The sequence below is a fragment of the Lepisma saccharinum genome, unplaced genomic scaffold (assembly GCF_977018435.1).
Source record: "Lepisma saccharinum unplaced genomic scaffold, izLepSacc3.1 HAP1_SCAFFOLD_677, whole genome shotgun sequence".
NCBI lineage: Eukaryota > Metazoa > Arthropoda > Insecta > Zygentoma > Lepismatidae > Lepisma > Lepisma saccharinum.
In genome coordinates, this window is record NW_028143348.1 from 19,892 (window position 1) to 43,886 (window position 23,995).

Consider the following 23,995-nt stretch of genomic DNA (forward strand, 5'->3'; position numbering starts at 1 on the left):
TTTCAGAAGCAAAAAATTAATTCCTTTACACAGGAAAAACTTAGTACTGTATTAAATGTGCTATTATAAATAAAATGTTAATTTTGTGTAACAAGTACGGTTTTTTAAAATCAAATTTAGGTTTTTATTCACCATTTTAAACAGCAAAATGCCATTTAATTTACCACTTTGGATCCCAAAACATAGCATTTTTGTGCTGATATCTTCATCTTTTATTTACCATAAATACCATATGTGGCTCTAGTAATTACACATTATTAATGTGAATATCCACCACCACCTGGTTAACTTCTTGGCTTCACAAGCTATTTTTTTTCTAGTGGCAGGTTTTATGACCTACAGTTTGACAAGAGTTCCGCTCAAGGACATGAACAACGACTACCAGGTAATGGTGTTAAACAACAAGGCTACTGGGTAGGCTCACAACACCACACTGATACCCAAGCCTTACCTGGGATTTCATAAAAGGATCTCCGTTGCACGGCATGTACTATAACCACTAACTCACTGAAGCTGGTGTTAAGACCATTTAGGTGACCATTTAAAACTTCCATATGAATTAACAACCACTTTTAAAATAAAAAAATGAAAAGACATTAGGATGAGTTATGTATTAAATGTATTTTTTCATAAGACAATGTATTACTATACATTAATCACAGTTTTAAAGATACTACAAACTATGCTATGAATACAATTTAAAACTATCACAATTTTCTGACACTTACAGTAACGTCGAAGAGAGGTAAATGTGAGATATTCAATTACCAAAGTTAGCAAGCAGATTTCTTTACTCGCCAACTATCAAATGAAAATATATATTTCTTTGTCCTACATAAAATACTTGCACAGGTTGGCACCAGATTACATTTTAAAAAAATCACTGTATGATCCACGCACACACACACAAACAGGTATCTTGTTTATTTATGAAATTTGGTGATGCTACAGAAATGCACGTCTCTGGAACAATTAAAAGAGTTCAGTACCAATGTCTATTTCTTGCTGACAGTGAAACATCCAACACTCATCACTTGGAACTTGCAAAATTAAGTCAAAAATCTGAATGCTTGAAGACAAATCAACGGCCTTCAACTGTAAAGAGAGAATGAAAAACATTGAAAAATATAGCAACATTTTCACATGAATCCATAAGTAATATCTATATTTCCAGTCTCATCTTTATCAGGTGGCATGAGGATCACAAATTTGATGTTTTCATATAAATTACTACATTTACGCTAGAAGCACATCAGAAAGAGAGTTCAAAACATTTTTGTTTCACAAGTTATCAAACATACAAAATCATCATTGTGCTTCTTCACTAAAAACTAAACTAGAATTCACACAGCATACGTCAACACAATCTCATGTTATCTTTTGAGCTATAAGGAAGGGATTACTTAAAAGAACTCTTCTACTCTTAATTACAGTGAATCTTTAATTTTACATTCTCCTGCATTATAAGTTGAATGTTGATGGTCCCAACGTAGCAAAATGTTTTAAAACTTCCATCAATTTCACATTTTCCAGCATTTCTTTCAGCTTATCCCCTGAGAACGTAAAATCGAGGTCCAACTGTATTTCCTTTTTTTTAAATAGATATCTTTTTTTGTTAATTTATATACATTTAAAGGTATTGCAGACTGGAATCACTAAACACTATATCAACTTGTTACACTATTATCAACAAATTCAATTGTTATTTTCTAAAGTTTTGCATATTTCAGTTCCTTTTTCCAAAATTGGGGGACAGGCATTTGCATGTCCTCCAGAATGGTCTTTTGTGATGTTTCCCTGCAATTTTGTCCCATTTAGTGTGCATAGAGCTGATGCTACAAGCATTTTTCAGGATTTTTTCTGAAAGATAGCAACACTGTTTCACATACACACTTATCCCCCCCCCCCCCGCAAGAAATATCAGCCTATTTCCAATGCAGCTTTGCATGGTTGTAGGAATGTACTACTGCTACATACTATGTATTTTCTGTTGACTGATCTATTGTGGTGGCCACAGGGTCATACTGAATATGAAATTTTGGGTAAAATTTTAAGATTTTCTTCGTTCTTTAACTTTCATTGTTAAATGTATAAATTTCACTCCACTAAAAGCTCTGTCCTGTCATTAGTCCTGGAGCTATATTTTTTTTGTACATAGCGGAAAGTTTGAAAAGCAAAAGGTCTGCACATTCTTCATAAGCTAAATACAATGAAACCCTGATTTTTATATTCAATCTTGATGGTCCCAACATATCAAAATGTTAAATCGAGATTGCAACATATTGAACTGTTTATTTAGCAAATATATAACAAAAAGAAATTAACATGATCAATGAAACTGATACTGGGATGGTCTTGTATGAAAAGACTAAATTTACACTAGAAGCACATCAGAAAGAGAGAGTTCAAAACATTTTCCTTTCACAAGTTATCAAACATACAAAATCATCATTGTGCTTCTTCACTAAAAACCAGACTGAAGAATTCACACAGCTTAAGTCAACAAAATATCATGTTATCCTTTTGAGTTAAACCAAATGGGTATTTAAAGAAACATTATTATTATTGTGATGGTTGACATACATTCTGAAATACTGACAAAGTTCACCAAAATTTTAAATTTCTAGATAAAACTATCACACTGAGGCATAAGCTAAATATTGAACTATGTACTTTTCTAGTTAAGAAATGGTAACAAAAAGGAACATGATAAAAGCTAGAATTCTTTGACTTAATACATGAATATTTCTGACACTAATTTTCACCTATCCTGGCACTGACATCCATCCACTGCTATGCGTGGAAACCCAGATTCATATCCCATGTCATAACAGGTGCTTGCTGTATGACTGCAAGGGTAAGCATGTTTGGCCATTGGTGGACCTCAACTACAGGCTCACTCTTGACTGTGATGACGTGTCCACAAACATTACTTGATCATTAGTAGTGGTTTCAAGTGTACGGACAACTTTACTTATGTTACAATATCAATGTTTTGGTGAACATGAATGACACTTCTATCACCATGCTTATCGAAAGTCTACACATAATAGTACGCAATTCGATCAAAAATATAACCATATTTTCAGGCAGAAGGGGTTGTTGTGGGTTGCATTCTCATGATAAATTTTTGGGTTGCATTTTATAATGGTATAAATACAAAATATGTCTGTTGTACCCCACAAATTCTTCACACTAGCATTACACACAAATTACTGTAAAGTATCATTCTGCATTTTAAACTGGGGTTAATAGGAAGGTTTCTACAATGTGAATTGTGCACAATTCCGAAATTGAAGGTTGGCAATTCTGTTCATGCATTACTGCCAAGTTAGGTTGCCACCTATAGAAGCACATCAGAGAGAGAGTTCAAAGAATTTTGTTTCATAATTTATCAAACACACATATCATCATCGTGCTTCTTCCACTAAAAACTGAACTGGAGAATTCGGACATATCTTGGCCAACAAAAGGACACATTCTTTTGAGTTAAAAAAAGAACATTCAGAAATAGTGACAAGTTGCAATAGGCACATCAGAGAAAGAGTTTTAAAAAAATGCGCACCATCCAGTGCATCTTCACAAGAAATTAAACTACAGAACAGTCAAAAGAAAACTTTTATCTTTTCGGATCTAACTTACTGGTAGCAACAGTAATCTGTACTGATACAGCCAAGTACTTACACACACACACACACACACACACACACACACACACACACACACACACACACACACACACACACACACACACACACACACACACACACACACACACACACACACACACACACACACACACACACACACACACACACACACACACACACACACACACACACACACACACACACACACACACACACACACACACACAAAAAACTGTACTTACTGTAAGATGATAAATCAATCTCATCTGGTAATTCTGTTATGTTTACATCAAATCTGTCTTGTACTTCATTCAATGTTTTAGCATCACTTTCATCACTCACAAATGTTATGGCCAGACCCTGAAATAGTAACAAGAAGAAATTAGCATTAAAAATAAATGCCTTAACTCATCATAATATGAATATTTACACCAGAAACACGTCAGAGAGAGAGTTCAAAAAATTTGTTTCACGAGTTATCAAACACACAAAATCATCATGGTGCTTCTTCAGAAGACAACTACTAGCTAGAGAATACATAGACAATCGTGCCAATCAAAACTTCTCTTGGATTTAAAAGGTAAAATGCACTTACTTTTGTACCAAAGCGACCAGCCCGGGCAACTCTATGCAGGTATGTATCTGAATCCTCTGGCATGTCATAGTTGAACACTATGTTCACTCGTTCTATGTCCATTCCCCTGCCAAACAAATTTGTGGCCACCAATATCCTCTGGAAAAAGAAGTGGTTTATCATGATTATTTTGTCTACAGACCATTTAAATCATATTGGGAACAATTATCAGTAGGGGCACGCATATTTAGTTTTTGACAACGAAATGTCAAAAAAAACACTGTAGTGTTAATATTTCATGTTTTTGAAAGGTATGAGATGCATTTTGCTACCATGTTTTGTCATGAAATAATGCGTAATGAACTGCAAAATGTGAAATAAACTAGTAGGGTTTATTTACTGACACGACACCTTCTGAGGTTTCAATTATTCTGAGAGTTATGCAATTCGTGCGAAATTTATTAATTCTACTGTTAATATTGGAGAAGCAAAAATGGACTCCTTTACACAGAATAAACTTAATACTCTGATAACTACATAAATGTGATACAAGTGAAATGTTAATTTTGTGTAATAAGAGTAGTTTTTATATCAAATTTAGGATTATATTCACAATTTTAAAACCAAAATATATTATTTTTATTTACAAATTTTCATCCGATTTTTCACTGTTATAACACCGAAATTTTATTTTATTTACTACTTTAGAACTCGAAATTGACCATTTTTGTACCGAAATTTTGCTTTTTTAATTATGCCTCTAATTATCAGGAAAAAAAATAGTGGGGAAAACTAGACTAGACAAGTGTTTCTTCTAGTTAGAATTTGTATCTTCAGTCTCTCCACATAACTACAACACAGGTAGAATTTTCACAAATAGAAACAAATATATGCAATATAATTGGTATGGAGTAAGGTGATAGTTTTGCTGATCTAATGCAATTTCAAATGTTCCTTGGTTCATTAACCTTCTTAGTGATGTGTGCAACAAGGTAACCCACCTTCTATTTGCCTTTGAGGGGAGAAAACCTGTATTGAGACATACAATTCGCAAACCAGAACATGTACATGGGACATTCCACAAATGAATTAATCTGAAAATTATTATTGCTTTGAACTGCATGAAGGCTTAAAAAGTTTGTGAATGCATATAATTTGCATATTTCACCAACAAAAATTAGTAGCATCTGCAGCCTATATGTTTCAGAGACAAACTAAGTCAAATTTTGCTACATTTATAAAGCATCACACACATTAACATATTTTCATTAATTCTTTTCATGCATTTAGGCTGTCATCATTTATTAAGAGACACCCTAAAGTACTTCATAATTTTATGAAATGACTTCATTATGAATATTTCAATCCAACTGAATGTCTAGAATCTGCATCATCAGCACCATAGTCCCAACTTAGTCCCACCACAGCTAGTGCTCACATGTAACAGTAAAATTCCCACTAATTCTTTTGCCCATTATTGGCTGATAAGAGCACCATTGATTTGCTTTTGGAACATTTGCAACTTTACATGTTTTTTCAGTTGCCAGTAAAAATCAGTCCAAAACTAATACACTGCATTCTAAATTTGTTAAGACAAAAATATTACCCTCCAAAATATATTCAAACATTGTTTTATCAATGAAATTTTTAGCATTATAACACACAGGAAGAGTGGTTTCAGATAACAGAGTGGTTTGAAATGTTAACATGAAATGTGCACACCAGATCTAAATTGAAGTAACCCTGCATTAAACTAACCTTCTGAAAGTCCTTGAACTGCTGATACTTTGCAAGTCTCTCCTCTTGCACCATTCCTCTGTGGATTCCAATGGCTGGAAAATTCTGTTCCAACAGCAATGTTGCCAATGCCATACACCTCTGGATAGACTTCACAAAAATAACAACCTAAAGAATGAAGATTAAAAAATGTTAGTATTAAATGCTTATTACACACACCTTTACTTGTGTCGATATAAAAGTTGGCTCTGACCAAGCAAACAATTAGTACTTCATTAGGGTGACTAGATTTTCTACACAACATGTGCAACCCCACCCCTGTCTCTCTGGCAAAGGAAAAGTTATGCTGCTTACAAGCACCCTGACATATTAGAAAATTTCATGTTTTCTTCTTAATTTTATTTGATTGTTGTTTAACATCTCTTTTCTGTCACTTTTGGCTAATTGCGACAATAAGGAAGTGATGATATGATTAGACACTCACAAACAACATCCATGCCCAGGTTGGAATTCGAACGAAAGACACCCGATATTCAACCACTGCCTTCTCATATATTTATTTCCTTTCTCATTTCTCTTTTTTGTTCCTACTTTTGCTTATTTTTTTCATTTTATAGATTAACCTTCCTATCTGCCTCATTCTTTATTTTTTTTGTTCCCTTACTTTCTTACCATAAAACATCCGTACATTGTGAAATAATATTAAAAATATTAGTCAATACTGATAATATATTTGTGTCTTGCTGCAGCTTTAGTAATCATCTCATCAATGCATCAAACATGTAAATCCCCAGAACTGTGCTATTTTCAATTTTCAAAGCACCCCTGCATATACTTTCAGTTATCACTCTGAACCTTGCGTATCATGAACAGACTGCATGCAATATCTGCTTCTAAGCAATAAATATAAGCTTTACAGTAAGAAGAGCGAAGCCAATGGGACAATTTTTAGATCTACAAGTATTTCTGTGCAAACTAAGTATACTATTAATTTAAGAGACCCTAACAGTTTAAAGGAAGGAAATAATTCATCTGGATGTTCTGCAGGATGCTGTTGGAAAATAGGATATTTGGTTTTTTGGTGTAGCATCGCAGACCGCAGGACCTTAAAAAAAGGACTGTTCTGCAAAAATCAAGATATCTGGTCAACCTATACTTTATGCTTGTTAAGTATTATTAAAGTTTGCATTGTCACATTTCTTTTTTTCAAAACAGGTTCCTGTATTCTTCCCAGCAATTTAATACACACAAAATGAGGGAAAATTTCATGACTACAGTTGGGGATGGTCCTTTCTCACAGGATGAGAAAATATTACAGAAAGGCAAAACCACTGTCATAATAATGAATGTGCAAACATGGAGCCTTTGGATAATTATGGCTTATATCGAAGAAGAGAATCTTAAAATTCATATAAATTGTCAATAAATAATACTGGATACTCGTTATTTTAGTTTCTTATAGGGATAATAGGACCTTATGGCTACCCTGAAGAATATCATCACTGAAAATTGGTTTTCAGTCCCAAATTCTGGCCAGTACAAACAGTGCAGGAGTTCCAAAGGTTGCTGAGGTTTACTTTTAAAATTCCCAAGATCTTTTCACTAAGGTTGATCATCCATTGTTTAATCATTAGATGGAATTTCATGGTCACCCTTTTGTTCATCACAAACTCCTTCCTCAGGTAATGACAAAAAAAAAAAAAAAACCCTCTTCCACAGTAATATTTCTTATTTTAAGTTGGCAGTCTCATGCAAAATTTACGTTAATTTCAGATATCTCTCATTCCTAGGTTGTACAGCAGAACAAACCCATTTTTTAAAGATAAAAATACCATCATTCAAACTTATCTACACACATTGAGAGAACCTGTATGATGGAATGAAAACTGACAACTTCAATAGCTACTGTACTGTTCAAAAAGCTCAAAACCAAACATGTAGATATATGTCATCAATAGGGGCATGCATATTTAGTTTTTGACGAAAAAACGAAATGTCAAAACACACATTGTAGTGTTAATTTTTCATGTTTTTGAAAGGTGTGAGATGCAATTTGCTACCATGTTTTGTCACGAGATAATGCGAAATGAACTGCAAATAAACTCTTGCACACGAAATTTAAGGTTTATTTACTGATGTGACACCTTCTGAGGTCTGAATTATATTGAGTATGGAATTTACAGAAAATTGATTAATTCCACTTAATATTGGAGAAGCAAAAATGGGGCTTCTTTACACAGAAATAAACTTAATACTCTGATAACTACATAAATGTGCTAGTAGAAGTCAAATGTTAATTTTTGTGTAATAAGTATAGTCAACTCTCGATTCTATGACCCCGGGTATAACGATCCCCTCGAAGTAACGACCCTTTTCCCAGGAACCGTGAAAAATTCAGAAAAAAGTTGAAAAATTTCGAAAAAAAGTTGAAAAATTGAAGGAAATGGGCCGAAAAATGCATTGTTTGTTTTCCACTCATTCCCTTCACGAGCACTCTACCGCTCACAATTGGGTCTGAACTAAAAAAAGACACCAGCACACCATGCTTGAGTGATATCCAATAGCACTTTACCTCTGCCCTCCCCTCCCTCAAGCACACCAATGTTACCCCGCACCCGACGGCCACTACCCAACGTGCCAGGCTTGTTTTGCCACGCTTGCTCTTGGATACGTGAGAAGAGAAGATCGAATGTGCTTGGATGTTATTTTAAATCGACCTTGACTTGTTTCCTTGTCCTAAGAGCTGCTGAAAACTCGCAGGTGAGGGGGAAGGGGGGGGGGGAGCAGCCCAAAATGACTGCTGGACTTGCAGTCTTTGCCAATGTGTATGGCAGGTCAAGCTCTTTCATCGATAAATACACCACCTTGAGAGATAAGATCGCCGGTATGTTCCAAAATACATAGTCTGGCCCATCAGTCCAGCTCTGAGCTATAGTTCAGTAGGTTCCCGTGAGTGAGCAACTCTCGGCCTTGTTATAGCCGACAACTTCCAGTACCCGCTTCATTAAAAACGTGTTCTTTGTTCCCTGCAACACTTCATAAAAAAAGCGAAACTGTTAGAGATAATCAAAACCACATAGGCAAACTAAAGATCGTCAACCCACTTAATGCGTTGTCATCCAGGTTCCCACAAAAGTTTACTTCGATCTTACGTGCATCATAACTCCCGTTTCCCACTTCATACATTTTCCTAATTGTGTCGATGTCGTAATATCTGCCAAAAAAGTGTTTTGTTGGCTGACTGACTTCTCCCTTTTTTCGTCAGCAAACATTGGGGGGGGGGGGGGGGGGGCAGGGGCAATGCCGATTGTTTCGGCTGCGATTTTCTTGCTCGTGTGTGCATACGGGCTGATTACAGGCGAGGGTGGAAGTGGACCACCCCTCTTCCTTTCCTTTGACGTCTAAAATGGGGCAACCAGTTTTGGATATATTCTTGAAAACTAACAAAAACCATAGCAGTAAAAAAGAAAGTAACCCTCCCCCCCTTTTCCCAGCTTATTCTCCGCCACTGGTGTGCACGGCAATGTTGATAATTGCAGAATTCAGTCTTTTTTTTTTTTTAATGCTGTCGTCTGCATAGGAAATATTACCCGTATTATTGTCTGTTGAATGGTAAAACGTAAAGCAAGGGTTATTTCTTTCTTCTTTACACTGCTGTTAAAAGTTCCATCTTCGACAGTTGCGTTATCTTTAAAATGCTGGGATTTTTCACTTCCGCCAGAAAACGTGACTTTTTTTTTGCGATGTATTTTACACAGCTGAACCGGAACTAAAATTACAGCTCCGCCTTTTTTTTTTGCCTAGAAAGGTTGTGTTGTTTCTCCGGAGAGATCTAATCTTACCAGTTAATCTTGTAACAGACAATGCTCCAGTAGACCCGTATAAAATCCAACATTCATTCTGCCCAATTATCTCCAGACTTTGGCTGGTGCCAGTGTGACTGGTGTCAATATTCTTAGAGTTTCTCTTGCAAAAGCAAAAGATTGTTTTCCTTTCCATAGGTCTCGGTGCAAACGGGTTTCTCATGAACTAGAATTGTAAGAATTTCCTGGAAAAGCAACGACTGTGCATAATTGAAAGAAAGTAACAATATTTTTAAATTATTTTTTCTGAAAATGTTTTCATGTTCTATTTTCCTTCTCACAACATGCATCCTGTGCATAACAGGTTGTATAACTACCAGGATACATGGTGTTACCATCTCCTAGGCATCTTTGTGTCCGTTTACGTTGAAAATTGGTGCAAATTCCAATAACAACCCTTTTCCCGGGAACTGTGAAAGGTCGTTGAATTGAGAATTGACTAGTTTTCAAATCAAATTTAAGATTATATTCAAAATTTTAAAACAAAAATGTCTTTTTATATACTACTTTTCATCCGATATTTCACTGCTATAACACCGAAATTTTATTTACCGCTTTAGAACCCGAAATTGACTCAATTTTTGTACCGAAATTTTGCTTTTTTATTTACCAAAATTATGTGCCTCATCATCAACTGCAATGATGGTCAACGGACAGCCTTGCAGTGGTTTTATTACCTATAGCGACAAATTTTATATTGCATGCAACCTATCCCATGCACATTGCAACATGCCAGGAAGGCACATGGGGGAATGTGGCACTTTCCTGTGATAAGTACCACACTTCGGCCACCTTCAATCTCACTCCAGTGTCGATTTATTAGAGGCTGGGTGAACCCCATGTATAACACCTGGGAAAATTCCTAACAGAAATCACCCGCATGGATGTCAGATGCCCTACTGCTGGAGAACTGCAGCCCTGTATAATGTAAAATTTGTAATTTGGTTGTGAAATATGAATCTGAATCAGAATATGAATCAACTGTTCCAGCAGTTTAAGGCACCTAAGAGTGGGGTTCGAGGTTATAGAGGAACCACACGTAAAAAAGCCTACGCATACCCATGGCTCCTGTGCACTGTACACCACATGGAGGGGAAGGGCAGATTGGAGCATGCTTCCTCATTGCCAGAGTTGAATGGAAGGAGAGAAAGCTGCACGGAGACTTTACGTCGAAGGTTCTTTTGTTTGTGGTCGCTCTATAGAAGAAGTCGTAAGAACAGATGAGAAAACAAATGGGTGGGATAATGAATCTGCAGGACAGAATATACAAGTGGAGATGAGATGAAAATGGGATGAGAACAAGCATGTGATAAGTGGGAAAGGTTTGACCACTACACCACACAAACTTTAAAAAAAAAGGATAATCACACTGCTGTCAACTAAAATCAAATGAACGATTGAATGAATCCTCCGAAGAATCTGCATTAATTAACTAGATGCATTGTGACACCATCACATTCAAAACACCAGGAATCCAATGCCAATGAGATCAACCTTCACACCCCTAATTAGCAAACCATATATTACTAACCTGATTGAATTCCAGAACATCCAACAACTCAAACAGTTTCTTATTCTTTTCGTTCTCCTTCAACTTCACATAATGCTGCTGCAAGCCATGCAATGTGAGTTTTGCCTCATCGTCAACATACACTTCCATTGGCTGCAACGAGAAAATCAACACAAATAAAGCATCTTCCCTTCCCACCCACAATTTCTATTCCCAATACTTTCTCCATTCCACTACTTGTCACTTCCAATCTGAAATAAAGATTTCAGTGCTATTGTATGTGTATATGTAAATATTTGAAGCACATCAGGATAAAAGAATCAGCATTCTTAATCAGTTGTCCCTTACATAAATTATGAAAAAAAAAAAAAAAAATTGGCACATAATTTAACAGCTTTAAGTTAAATTTCTTTAATTTTTTTTTTTCAATTTCTAGGGCAGAACAGTTGTCTCCCAACATTGTCAGAAGTTACAAGGAAGAATACAATATAAAAATTATCAGACGAAGCCTATTTAAAGTAGGTCTTGAAAGTTTTGTAGCACAAGATAGCTGATTTATTAAACTGGATTAGCTAAATGAATTATCTTACGATAATGTAACCAAAAAAAAAGGCAGTCAACTGGCATCAGACCTCTATGTCCATATGCAACAATGCTTTACCACTGAGCTACACAGTCAACATTCCCCTTACCTCACTACAATTTCCACAACTTTGATCTCTGTACAGGCTTACAGTGTCCATTACAGGTATACTGCAACCACTTGTCACTATTAACCTTTAAACCGCCGGGCAGGTTTACGGAAGTAACCCCTGTTTCGCAGAGGCTTTTCGACGCGATTTTTAAATGTGTACTTATTTCGAAAAAATGTTATAACTTGTAGACTATTGGACCAATCGGCTTCGGGTAAGTTTTGTTTTCAAGCTAAGACACCAGGGCATGCAACTGTGTACAATTCAGAACACCAAAGTGAAAAAGACTGGCTGGGGTGGGTCGTGCCCACCAAATTTCCATGAAAAAATCTGGACTTTGCCCCATCTTTCCCCACTCCTATGGGAAAAGGGTGGAAAATTTAGCTTTCTTTTCATAGTACGGACCTTTCGTAATGAAATGAGAGTTGTTTCATGTTCCTAACTGGCACAAAATGTAATATGAGCCAATATGTTGAAGTCTGCATGCTCAGCTCAAAAAACAAGGTTAACAAGGACTCCAACACGTGACCTGGGCATGTTGAAAGGGGGGAAAAAGTGCTCCAACCTTGATGTCAGCTTTTCCCAGAAAGCCTGTTAGTGTTTCCACCACAATATAAAAGTATCAAGGTGCAAATAGCGTGGGAATTTTAACTAATTCATCTTGTCACATATATGAGACAACGGCGACAAGAGCCTTACTTTGCGTGCCACATATATATGACAATGGCGGTTTAAAGGTTAAGACTCTTGGATGGACCCAACCGAGGGAACTAATTTACCAGGACTTACTACAAGACAGTTTGTGGTATACAGAGGACACATTTCACTTCTGTGACACGAACAATTTCATGTTGCTAGCTCAATTAGTTCCCTCAATTGCCGGGAAATTAAATTTCCAAATTTAATTAAACTTTCCACAAATCAAAATTTAATTATCTTGTAATAGTAATAAATATTGGCCCCTTTTTAAGTATGTCATGCTGGAAATACACAAAGCATTGGTTTTATTAAGTACAGTGAAACCTCGATTTTACATTTTTCAGGGGACCAAGCTGAAAAAAACTTCAATTACGGGAAAATGTAAAATCTAGGAAAATTTCGTAACATTTTACTAAGTTGGGACCATAAAAATTGAATGTATAATACGGAAAAATGTAAAATCGGGGTTCCACTGCAACTATTAATGTGCAATAAACTCTTATGCTTAACAGAAAAACCACTTGTTGAGATTCTGTACTTCAGTTTTCTTCAAAACAAATGTAAAAATTCGGTTCAATTTACAGACGAGTTGGAGAAATCTATTCCCTTCCCACTTCTCTACTGTATCCTCTTACAAGCATTCGAAATACCTTAGACACTAGGTGTGGTCTTACGATGTGCTTCAATACAGTGGAACCCTGATTTTACATTCTCTCTCATTATACATTCAATTTTCATGATCCCAATAGAGCAAAATGTTATATTTTTTTCCTACATTTTAGGTTTTTCTGGTTTCATTCCCATGAAAAGTGTTAAATCGAGGTTCTACTGCATGTATATATACTCCCAGACCCACATTAAATTTGCAAAAGAGAATTTAAAAAAATATTCCTTAATATATTACTGCACAAAGAATATAACAAGCCATTTCTAAGAATATATTCTCTAGTCAAATAAGCAAAGAAAATGTGTACACTACCTATTACCTGCACACAATACCAATTGTAAATTTCTACCTACGGTTCATCGAGATGCCTCCAAGAGAGCCACACTTAGACCAGCTTCTCATCAAGAGACGAAGCAGCATTGTACATGCTCGCTTGGGTACCAACATGCCCCATGAAATCACCCATGCTGGAGAAATGCTCCACCATTCCAGGTAGATTCGTTGCACGATTCACTTCTAGTCCTTTGAATTTCTTCAGATGCATTAACTACCTAACAAATTTGAATGCACTGCAGTAGTCCAAACTAATAAAAAAAAATGCCCAAACGCTACAATAAAACCCACCCACACGTATATACCCTCTTCTGTTCTTCCATCTTCTTTCTTGTATCTTCTTTCTTCAAATCTTCTTTTCTTCTCCGAAAACCCACCCCTATTTCATGTTTCCCTCCCTTGTAAGACCAATTAACTGCAGATGCTACAGTGCTGCATTACAACAGAGAAGGGTGGGATTTGAAAGCGGGTCGTGGCAATGGCACCATTGGTACTTCTTGCCAGGAAGTAAGATGGGATTTGTAAAGGAAACAAGAATGGTACTTCATGGAATAATCAGGATATGTATCCTCATTGTTGCTCACTCGACTCACCCCACCGAACAACTACTGAGATGGGGAACGATAGATTGGAAGTGAGATCGGGAACAGGAACTGGGTAGAAACTTTGTGACACATATTGGATACAAAATTAAGTGTACAAAAATAAATACGACAAATCTCACATCTTGCATGAACTTCTTGCATACAGGTCGAATATCCTTGCTGAGAGTTGCGCTAAACATCATAACCTGCTTTTCATGAGGAGTGCTTCGAAATATTTCCTGAACATCTCTTCTCATGTCTGGAAAAACAAATAACAATTTCATGTAATGAAAACTAGGTTATTAAAATTATATTTCTAAAATATGCAGATAACTACATCAACATTCAACAGAAATACAAAAATTTCAGTTACGAATCCTCCAATATAATGTAATCATTCTCAGTTGCAATTGGTGATCACTAACACAATAACATGGTACATTTTAGGGTACTTGATCAACAAAGCTGAAAAATGGAACATCACACCTGTGTGTCAGCTTTCGATACTTCAGTAACTACCAGACAGTAGGTCTTTCGTAGGCTTGTTCACAGCTACAAAATGCACATTCAAGGCAACAAATGAACTGGTTGTGGACACAACAGGGTTGCCACAATTGTTTTCATTATGAAATTAGACATTTCCAGGTTTTCCAGTCCAAAAATGGATTTCTTCCACATGTGGTGTTAATCATATTTGCTTTTGAACCTTGCCTTTTTTCAATTACATATGTAGGTCCAATAATTATTATGAATATTTACTTTCACCACATTTCATTCTACATGCACAAAACACGTAAAAATTTTATATCATCAAAATTACAATCAAATGTGCAAGGTGCTTTCATCATTTGGATATAGACTTCAGGTTAAAGGTAACAGAGGTGCATTATTAAAGCAAAACACATCCCCGTGATACAAACTCAGAAAACATTCTTAAACCACAATCTTCATAAACAATATAATTTTTTCCACTCTAGCACATTTGCTATACGATTCCTACATGCAAAATAACATGCTGTGAGATTATCAACATAAACAATAAAGCCAGCCTTTTATAAAACCCTATATTCACTTCCTGCACTATTCATGTACTTACTACTAGTACACACCATCAACAGGTAACAGGCCGTACAAGACAACAAGACCAAGACCTATAAAAATTATTATTCACCAACCATTCTAATAATTATGATCATATTGTCAAACTTCTTTATTTATGAATCAGTATAGCTGGACTATAACTTTTACTTTGATATTCTTTCTAAAAACTAGAATGAAGAAGTGAAAATTAAATATATTACCTAAGAGTCTATGTAGAATCAAAATCCAAAGGAACCATAATATTGTACCAGACAATCATAAGGATGAGAGGAACATGTTTGTGAACTGAATCCTTTTGAAGAGTGGAATCACAAGCACCAAATCCTTAATTGAAAATGAATTGTTCATTTTGCACTTTTTCTCTTGCAGACTCCAAAATGCACATGAATTCCAGATGATATGCAAAAATTCCCCGACATTTCCGTTTTCCAGATGCACAGCAACTTTATATCAAACTGGTAAATGTGAGGACTTGCAGCAACCCTGAGTAATCAATCTAGTGATGTGTTGGTATATTAAACTGATAACGAAGGATTAAAATATTCTAAAATTAAAAACAATTCTTTTATTGACCTATTCAGAGCCAAGGTGTCTACGAAGCAAGAAATTATTACAAATTCAATCCACCATTTGTAACTCAATGGCTAAGAGGTATGATCACATTGTATCCAGTTTCAGAGAAACTTCAAGCATGGAGACATGACATGCTTCACCACTCACCAAATCATTTTTTCAGTCAAATTTGCCACAAGTGTAGTGTCACGTGCTCATCAAACTACCAGCACACACATGATTTTCCGGATGCAAAGTGACCACCTAATCAGCAGAACAAACATCAGTTGAACATAGCAGACTACTACAACTTCAGCGAAAACCTTCCAACCTGACCATAAGCTGACCTCTGCCCTACATTAAAACCATAAAGTTCAAATACTCACCTAACTGTTCCAGCATCTTGTCACACTCATCAAGGATAAAATGTTTCAAATGTTTGAGATTCAACTTCTTGGAACGAATAAGAGCCAAAATACGTCCTGGTGTACCAACAACGATGTGAGGGCAGCTGTTCTTCAGTACTTCTTCATCTTTCTGTATGGGAAGTCCTCCAAAAAAGACTCCAACCTAAAAAGAAAAGACATTTTTCTTCATTCAAGTTTATAATATTACTCAACTATATGATCAAACATCAAAGTCTTGAATTAAATTAGCAACAGAAGTTTCCATGATTACCTTACATTAGTGCTTAACCACCGAGCGACGAGGTTCTCCTTGTGTAATTTTTCTATGTTAACAAGTGTAGATATAAACTATTACCCTTACATCATGTATTAGAGAGAATTTACTGTGTGTTTCCCAAAGGGCAAAATCAGTTTTTTAATCTATTCTACAAATAGATAAAAATACATTTTTACAAATATTGAATATACATTTAGTTCTGTCAACATTTGTCCCTTGAATAGGCAAGGACACCTTGCTCACTTTTACACTCACGCTAAGATAAAATGCAATCAATTTTAACTACGTTCACTTTCTCCTGTTTCCAAAGGTTGGTCCAAAAAATTCAGGAGACCAACAAGCTACACGTGTTTTGAGTTATTAAAACTAGATAAAAATTGTGCATCATAAGTAAAGGATACAAATGAAGGAAATAGAAATTATACAATGATGTAACATATATACTGAAACTTGAACCTTCCACGGAAAGACTGGTAGACTCCCGCAGAGTATTGGTTGTCCAGCGAAAAGAATAGACTGTTGCTTCAAATGGGCTTTTACTTTCCCTACCTCCTCCCTCTTTTTAAATTTTATTTTCACTACTGAGCGCAAAGGTGAACACACTTGCTTTTGTTTCGAATGTAAAACTCTATTCTGGAACTGGTTAAGCTTTCAGACCAGCAGCGAGTGTTTTTAATTTTATTTGTGCAGGGGAATGTGCACGGAGGGGAGGGGAAGGGTGAGCCCAGAGTTGTCCACTGCTTTCCACCCCACCCCCTCAGCCAGTACCGCGGTAGACAACATTTCTCAGGAGAGGGTAAGGTGACTGACTGTGGCAGATCTGTGCGTTGGGTTGTGTTGTGTTGTGCTGTAAATAACAGTTGGTTTTAATACTGAAATATGAGCGAAAGTAGTATAAAAAAAGAGAAGGTCAGGTTCTCAAAAGTAAAGGAAGGCAAATAGTAATGAATATTTTTGTTCATTTACAACAGAAAAATCCGGATCACAGTGTAAGTTGGTTAGCCAGCGAGACAGTGAAAGCAACTGGAGTTTCACGGGCTACTGTGTATAAAGTTCGGGGTGAGGTTTCTCAAGGTTCTCTTGAAACACCAGGTAAGAAACGACCCAGGAAAAGAACGCCAATTACAAGTAGAAATGTAAAATATAATGATTTCGTCAGAAGTGCTGTGCGACGTCAAGTTCCCGAATTTTTTTTTAAAAACAAACCCCCAACACTTAATTTGGTTTTTTTATGCTGCTAATTCTGACTCCACATTACCGAATTTTAAAAGATCAACGTTTCATGTCTTTCTCAAAGAACTTTGCTTTTCGTATGAGAAAAGGGGCAACCAATCCATGTTAATGGAAAGAGATTTAATTTCTCTTCACCATAAATATTCAAGAGAAATTAGGAAGTTTAGGAATGAAAATAGAAATATTGTTTACACCGATGAATCCTGGGTGACCACCGGAACCTCAGTCAATTATGAATGGAAAGAAAACAAATACAACTGCAAAACAAGCGTTTCTGGCAAGTCTTTCCACTGGATTAAAAAATCCAACTTCTCAAAGAGCGCAATACACTTTAGTCCATGCGGGTAATGAATGTGGTTTTCTGCAAAATGGCCAACTTGTGTTTCAGTGCAAAAAGAATACAGCAGATGCCCATGATGAAATGGACAGAGAAATGTATGAGATGTATTTTCAGGAACAGTTGCTTGCCGACCTCCCTCCAGGATCTGTTATTGTTGTTGACAATGCCTCTTATCATAGCCGCAAGCAAGAGCCAATGCCGACAACCTCGTGGAGGAAGAATGATTTAAGAGAATAGTTGAAATCTCATGGCATTCGTTATGACGACGACATGTTACGGAGAGATCTTTCTGGAACTTACAAATATTCATAAAATTAAGTACGATAATAAATAAGATCGATAAGATGGCAAAACAGATGGGGCATACAGTGCTTCGTTTGCCCCCATACTATTGCGAACTGAACCCGATTGAACTTGTGTGGTCACAGGTTAAACATTATGTGCGGTGTAACACTACATTCAAAACTAAAGACATCGAAAATTTAATTACTGAATCATTTAAGACAGTTGAAAACTGGCAAAATTACGTAAAACATGTCACGGACATAGAAAAGGAAATGTGGAATGCAGATGAATTGCAGGATGATGTTGATCAGATAATCCACTTGGGTGAAGATTCCAGCGAGAGTGATGATCTGACAGAAGAAAATGATTCTGGTGATGATTCTGCAATGGAAGGAATTAACCCTCTGGAGTGACATGTGAGAGAAAAGTAAGTTCATTAAGAATTAATCTTTCAGTTTATGTAATTTTGTGAATTTGTTTCTTGTTTTAATAATAGCTAACAGTGAACTTATTCCTTCAATTTGTACGTACCCGTGATTCAAGCACCACACACGTTTGTTTAGTCTTGTACTTTCACTGCCAGAAAGTCAGTTACTCGCCCCTGCAGCAACGCTGTTCTCATATACCCAACAGTCTATTCTTTTCACTGGACAGATAGCATATACCAGCCATACAAAATGTCATTTACAACTTCATAAAGCATATACTGTGTCATGTGACACCAAAAAAAAAAAGTATAAATTTTCATTACAATTAGTAATTACAAACACAAGGCTAAGTTATAGAATTGATATTTCGATTTCCAAAGTGGCATGATTTTTCAGTGCCAAAATTAGTAAAATCTCAAATTTGATTTGAAAATCACATTTACGTATTGCACAACGTAGAAATTCCATTTGAACCCCATTCGTATCTTTCACAAAGACAAGTTGTGGAAAATTCCCTGCAAATACTATGCAAATCGAAAATTCAGTTTTCTTAAATGAGAGAATAAATAAATCTATTTATGAAGATGATGCCAATGAATATTGTTTTATTACTTCCTAAGATGAATACTTCGGTATTGAATTTGAATCCGGTTAGAACAGAGCACTAACTATAAAAATATAGAAGCCTTGTTACGAAATATGATTACATGGAATGAATTCCTGCTTGATACTACATTTGCGACTGAATTAATGAATATTCCATAATTTCATATACGAACCTCACAATTCCCCTAACTCTAGAAAGCATTGTAATAGTAAAACTAAAGAGTTTTTCACATTATGCACTTGACTTCTTACCATTTTCTGCAATTCAGCAAAAAATTATTTCAAACCATTAAGAACTACTAAAATGAACTTCATTGTTCACGTTCTGCTTTTCGGACAAAAATTAAATATACCAATCTCTAAAAAAACATGATGAAGTTTCATATCTTACACAAATAACAGCACAAACTATACCATTAAAGACTACTAGACAAATGCAAAATACAACACATACGGTACAGATGATAACTATACCAATGCAGATACTTTTCCCGAAATAAAAATGGTAACAATTGAGAGTATTTATAAATATAGAGCACTTCAAAATTTTAAGGAAACAGTTTAACTAACCTTTATGAGTGGCATATACTTGGAGAATCTTTCATACTCCTTACTGATCTGAAATGCCAATTCTCTTGTGTGACACATAACTAACACATATACTTGGTTTTCAGTAGGTTCCAATTGTTGCAAGGTAGCCAAAACAAACACAGCCGTTTTTCCCATTCCAGATTTAGCCTGGCATAGAATATCCATTCCCAAGACAGCCTGAGGGATGCACTCATGCTGAACTGAAAGGAGAAAACAATTGTTTGAAATGTTCGAAATTCTACAAAATGCACCAAAAACAAATACAGTGAAATCTCAGTTATACATTTTATGGAGGACAGAAGGGAAAAAACGTATAACTGAGAAAACATATTATTAAAACATAATTAAAATGATAAAATTAAGTACACAAAGAAAAAAAGGAGTACTACATATCCCCCAAAGTTTGCTGTATTGCATGGATCTTCTATATTGTTATTGTAAATTCACAAAATCACGAGAAATATACAGTGAAGGTGCCGGGGGGTTGCAAGCAAGGTTTACCTGCTTAATCTGTTCAGCCAATTCCCTGCAAAAAACCATATTGAACATTAGGACGTTTATCTCGATCTTATGTTTACTGTAACTCTTGTGTCCTGCTGTATATTTTTTCCTAACTCTCGTTTCCCGCTTTATACATTTTCCAAACTCTGCCGATAATAAAATTTGCCAGAAACCTGCTCTGTATGCCAGGCGACCTCTCCCTTGCTTTTGCAGCAGTCTCATTCATTCACCATGCAATCTTGAACTCCTACCTTACGATCGGGGAACAAGCACACAATTGCCAAAACGATAAGTCACTAAATGCTGCTTTCTCTAAGAGTTTTAACACATTCTAAAAGTGTGATTGAGGCATCTTTCTTCTCCCATCCTCCACAAAAACGAATGTGGTCAACTGAGAACATAGCTCAATCACTATTCACACTTCTTTAGAGGTGCTTTTACGTAATCCTTCCTATAGAGCGACCACAAGGGGAAAAAAACCTTGGACGAAAAGTCCCCGGTCAGCTTTCCCTTCTTCCGCTCAGCTCAGGCCATAAGGAAGCATGGTCCACTCTCCCCCTCCACTCATCATGCAAGTATGGTACACAGGAGTCCCGGGTCTGTGCAGGTTGTTTTGCTTGTGGTTCCACTATAGTATACGGGAGAGGGAGGGAAGGGGGGGGGGGGGGCATTGCTTGGAAAACTTTCCTTTCTTCTTGTTTGCCGGGAAAGACGTACGAAGAATTTGCCAATCCCAGTTATCCGATATTGGTTTAGGAAAGAGTTGAAAAAAAAAAGGCTGATCTCCTCTCAAGAGATAATTAATCTTCAACTGCTATACAGGGCTATGAAATAATTTCATGAAGCAGCCTTCTTTTTAATGCAGCTATCTGCATACAAAATATTACTTGTATGTCCCTTACAATACAATAATCCTTCCCCCTTTCTTTCTGCAACTTGGTTCGGGAATAAGCAAGCTGCTAAAAAAAAAAATGAATGCTGTAGTCCAGCTTTTCTTGGCTTCAACAAGTGCTTCATTTTTCAAACGTGTAGGACCTTCTATTCCACCACCTGTGCGTAGGTGCCAGCCTGTCTGGAGGGAGGCTGCTACCAGTGCCAGTGTTATGTCTAGCTCTTCCAACGCAGTCCCTTGCTGATATCGTTTTTGACATCAATGACTCGTCCAACATAAAGGATTCATGTTTTCATTATTGTGCTGTCTTCTGATAAACAAAGCGGTAACTCTTATCTTGCAGATAACACAAGATTAATCCTTTTGAACACTAGACACAGTGGCGTGCATAGAATTTTCAAGGGGGAGCCTATACATTTATAATTTCCTCCCCGATGGCATCCTGGTAACGTCATCGCCTTGTAATCAAGGGGATCCGGTGGAGGCACATAGTGGTTCGGTTCCCACTTTAAACTGTAGGCCCAGTCCAGATTAGCCTTCTGTGCATAAACCTTTAGCTGGCGGCGCTTTGAGTGCCTACATTACCGTTGAATCCAGCACCTTTTCAAACTTTGCCCCAAGTACAAAAAAATCGTAGCTCGAGAACTAATTGTCCCTAGAGAGAAGTAAATTTTGTTTTGTTTTCTTAAAGACAGGGCTTTTGGCAGAGGTAAAATTTATACACTGTCTCTCCCAATAATTAGGGTTAACCACATTTGGAGGGAAGCGCGACAAAAGACCACACCCTACGAGGATATATAAAGCTCGTGCCATAACTTAGGAAAAAAAATTAATGAAATTACGGCATTCGTAAATTTTGTGTAATTAAGGAATTTCACTTCTAGTGTCAACCCTATGGACCAACTTTGAGGGAAGCATGACAAAAGACCATTTTATGAGGATATGTAATGCTTGTATGCAAGGGAAACAAAGTGCTTTTTCAAATAGAGCTTGCAGAAAGAAGATGCACACTGTGTTTCGTATAATCACTGCTTTTCTTCAGAACCATTCACAGTGTTCAATAACTTGTTTATCTGGGATTTTGTTTTGCACAAAAAAAAAATAATTGTATTATCTTTAAATATGAGGGTAATAAGACAGCAGAACTCTGCAGGTTGCTCTTGACTCGACCTCCCTTTCTTCAGCTTCTTTGTAATGTTTAGGACAGGCTGCAAACTGGCATCAGTGACTTGTGTGACAGCTTGGGAGATATCACTTTCCAATCCACTTTAGGCAGATACGACTTGCCCACCGCAATGCAAAGAACAAAAGTAGGATTATTTAGCACAGGCAAATCTGGCATAATCAGTTAGCTCTTGCTAAAGCTTTGTGCCTACTAATTTAAAAATTTTGAAGGCTACCCATTACCCCAATGGCACATGGCTGCTCCCTTTACAGAAAAAAATGTTAAGCGCAACTCCACCAATAGGATTTCAATGCTAAGCACACAAAAATTGATACTCTCTTGAATTCTGCCTCATTGCAGAAACACTTTTCATATTGCAAGGCTTCTTCAAATGGTGCTTTTTCTATTTCCATACCAGCAGTCCCTCCCTATGGATGTCATCATTTGTACTCTTCAATCTACTGTCTTCCTGCATTTTTATACCAGGGTGGTTATGACTGCTGTCGGAACACCCTCTTCTAATATCTGTGTGTGTGTGTGTGTCCTAGTGGAACCTAACTGAGCACATCAGGATAGGTGATATCAGCATCATCATCAGCTGTCCCTACCTATGGATGTCATCATTTGTACTCTTCAATCTACTGTCTTCCTGCATTTTTATACCAGGGTGGTTATGACTGCTGTCGGAACACTCTCTTCTAATACCTGTGTGTGTGTGTGTCCTAGTGGAACCTAACTGAGCACATCAGGATAGGTGATATCAGCATCATCATCAGCTGTCCCCACCTATGGATGTCATCATTTGTACTCTTCAATCTACTGTCTTCCTGCATTTTTATACCAGGGTGGTTATGACTGCTGTCGGAACACCCTCTTCTAATATCTGTGTGTGTGTGTGTGTCCTAGTGGAACCTAACTGAGCACATCAGGATAGGTGATATCAGCATCATCATCAGCTGTCCCTACCTATGGATGTCATCATTTGTACTCTTCAATCTACTGTCTGCCTGAATTTTATACAAGGTTGTAACCATATATGACTGCTGTCGGGACAGACTCTTCCCTTTTCTGTGTGTGTGTGTGTGTGTCCTACTGAAACCTGAGCACATCAGGATAGGTGATATCATCATTATCAGCTGTCCCTACCTATGGATGTCATCATTTGTACTCTTCAATCTACTGTCTCCCTGCATTTTATACAAGGGTGTAACCATATATGACTGCTGTTGGGACAGACTCTTCCTATATCTGCGTGTGTGTGTGTGTATCCTAGTGGAACCTAACTGAGCACATCAGGATAGGTGATAT

At 36.6% G+C, this 23,995-nt stretch overlaps 1 protein-coding gene across 2 annotated transcripts in view; it reads right to left on the bottom strand.

Annotated features, from left to right (window-relative positions):
• Positions 1-600: 600 nt before the first annotated feature.
• The window catches only part of Hel25E (ATP-dependent RNA helicase 25E), a 38,700-nt gene continuing 15,305 nt past the window's right edge, over positions 601-23,995 (bottom strand). For both annotated transcript variants that reach the window (XM_083116406.1, XM_083116407.1), the window contains exons 3-10: positions 20,109-20,329; positions 16,349-16,532; positions 14,450-14,568; positions 11,356-11,487; positions 5,983-6,129; positions 4,246-4,383; positions 3,893-4,010; positions 601-1,095 (exon numbers count right to left, since the gene is read on the bottom strand). In XM_083116406.1, the coding sequence (XP_082972532.1) occupies positions 1,082-1,095; positions 3,893-4,010; positions 4,246-4,383; positions 5,983-6,129; positions 11,356-11,487; positions 14,450-14,568; positions 16,349-16,532; positions 20,109-20,329 (1,073 nt within the window). In that variant the 3' untranslated portion in view covers positions 601-1,081. The remainder of the gene's footprint in view (positions 1,096-3,892; positions 4,011-4,245; positions 4,384-5,982; positions 6,130-11,355; positions 11,488-14,449; positions 14,569-16,348; positions 16,533-20,108; positions 20,330-23,995) is intronic.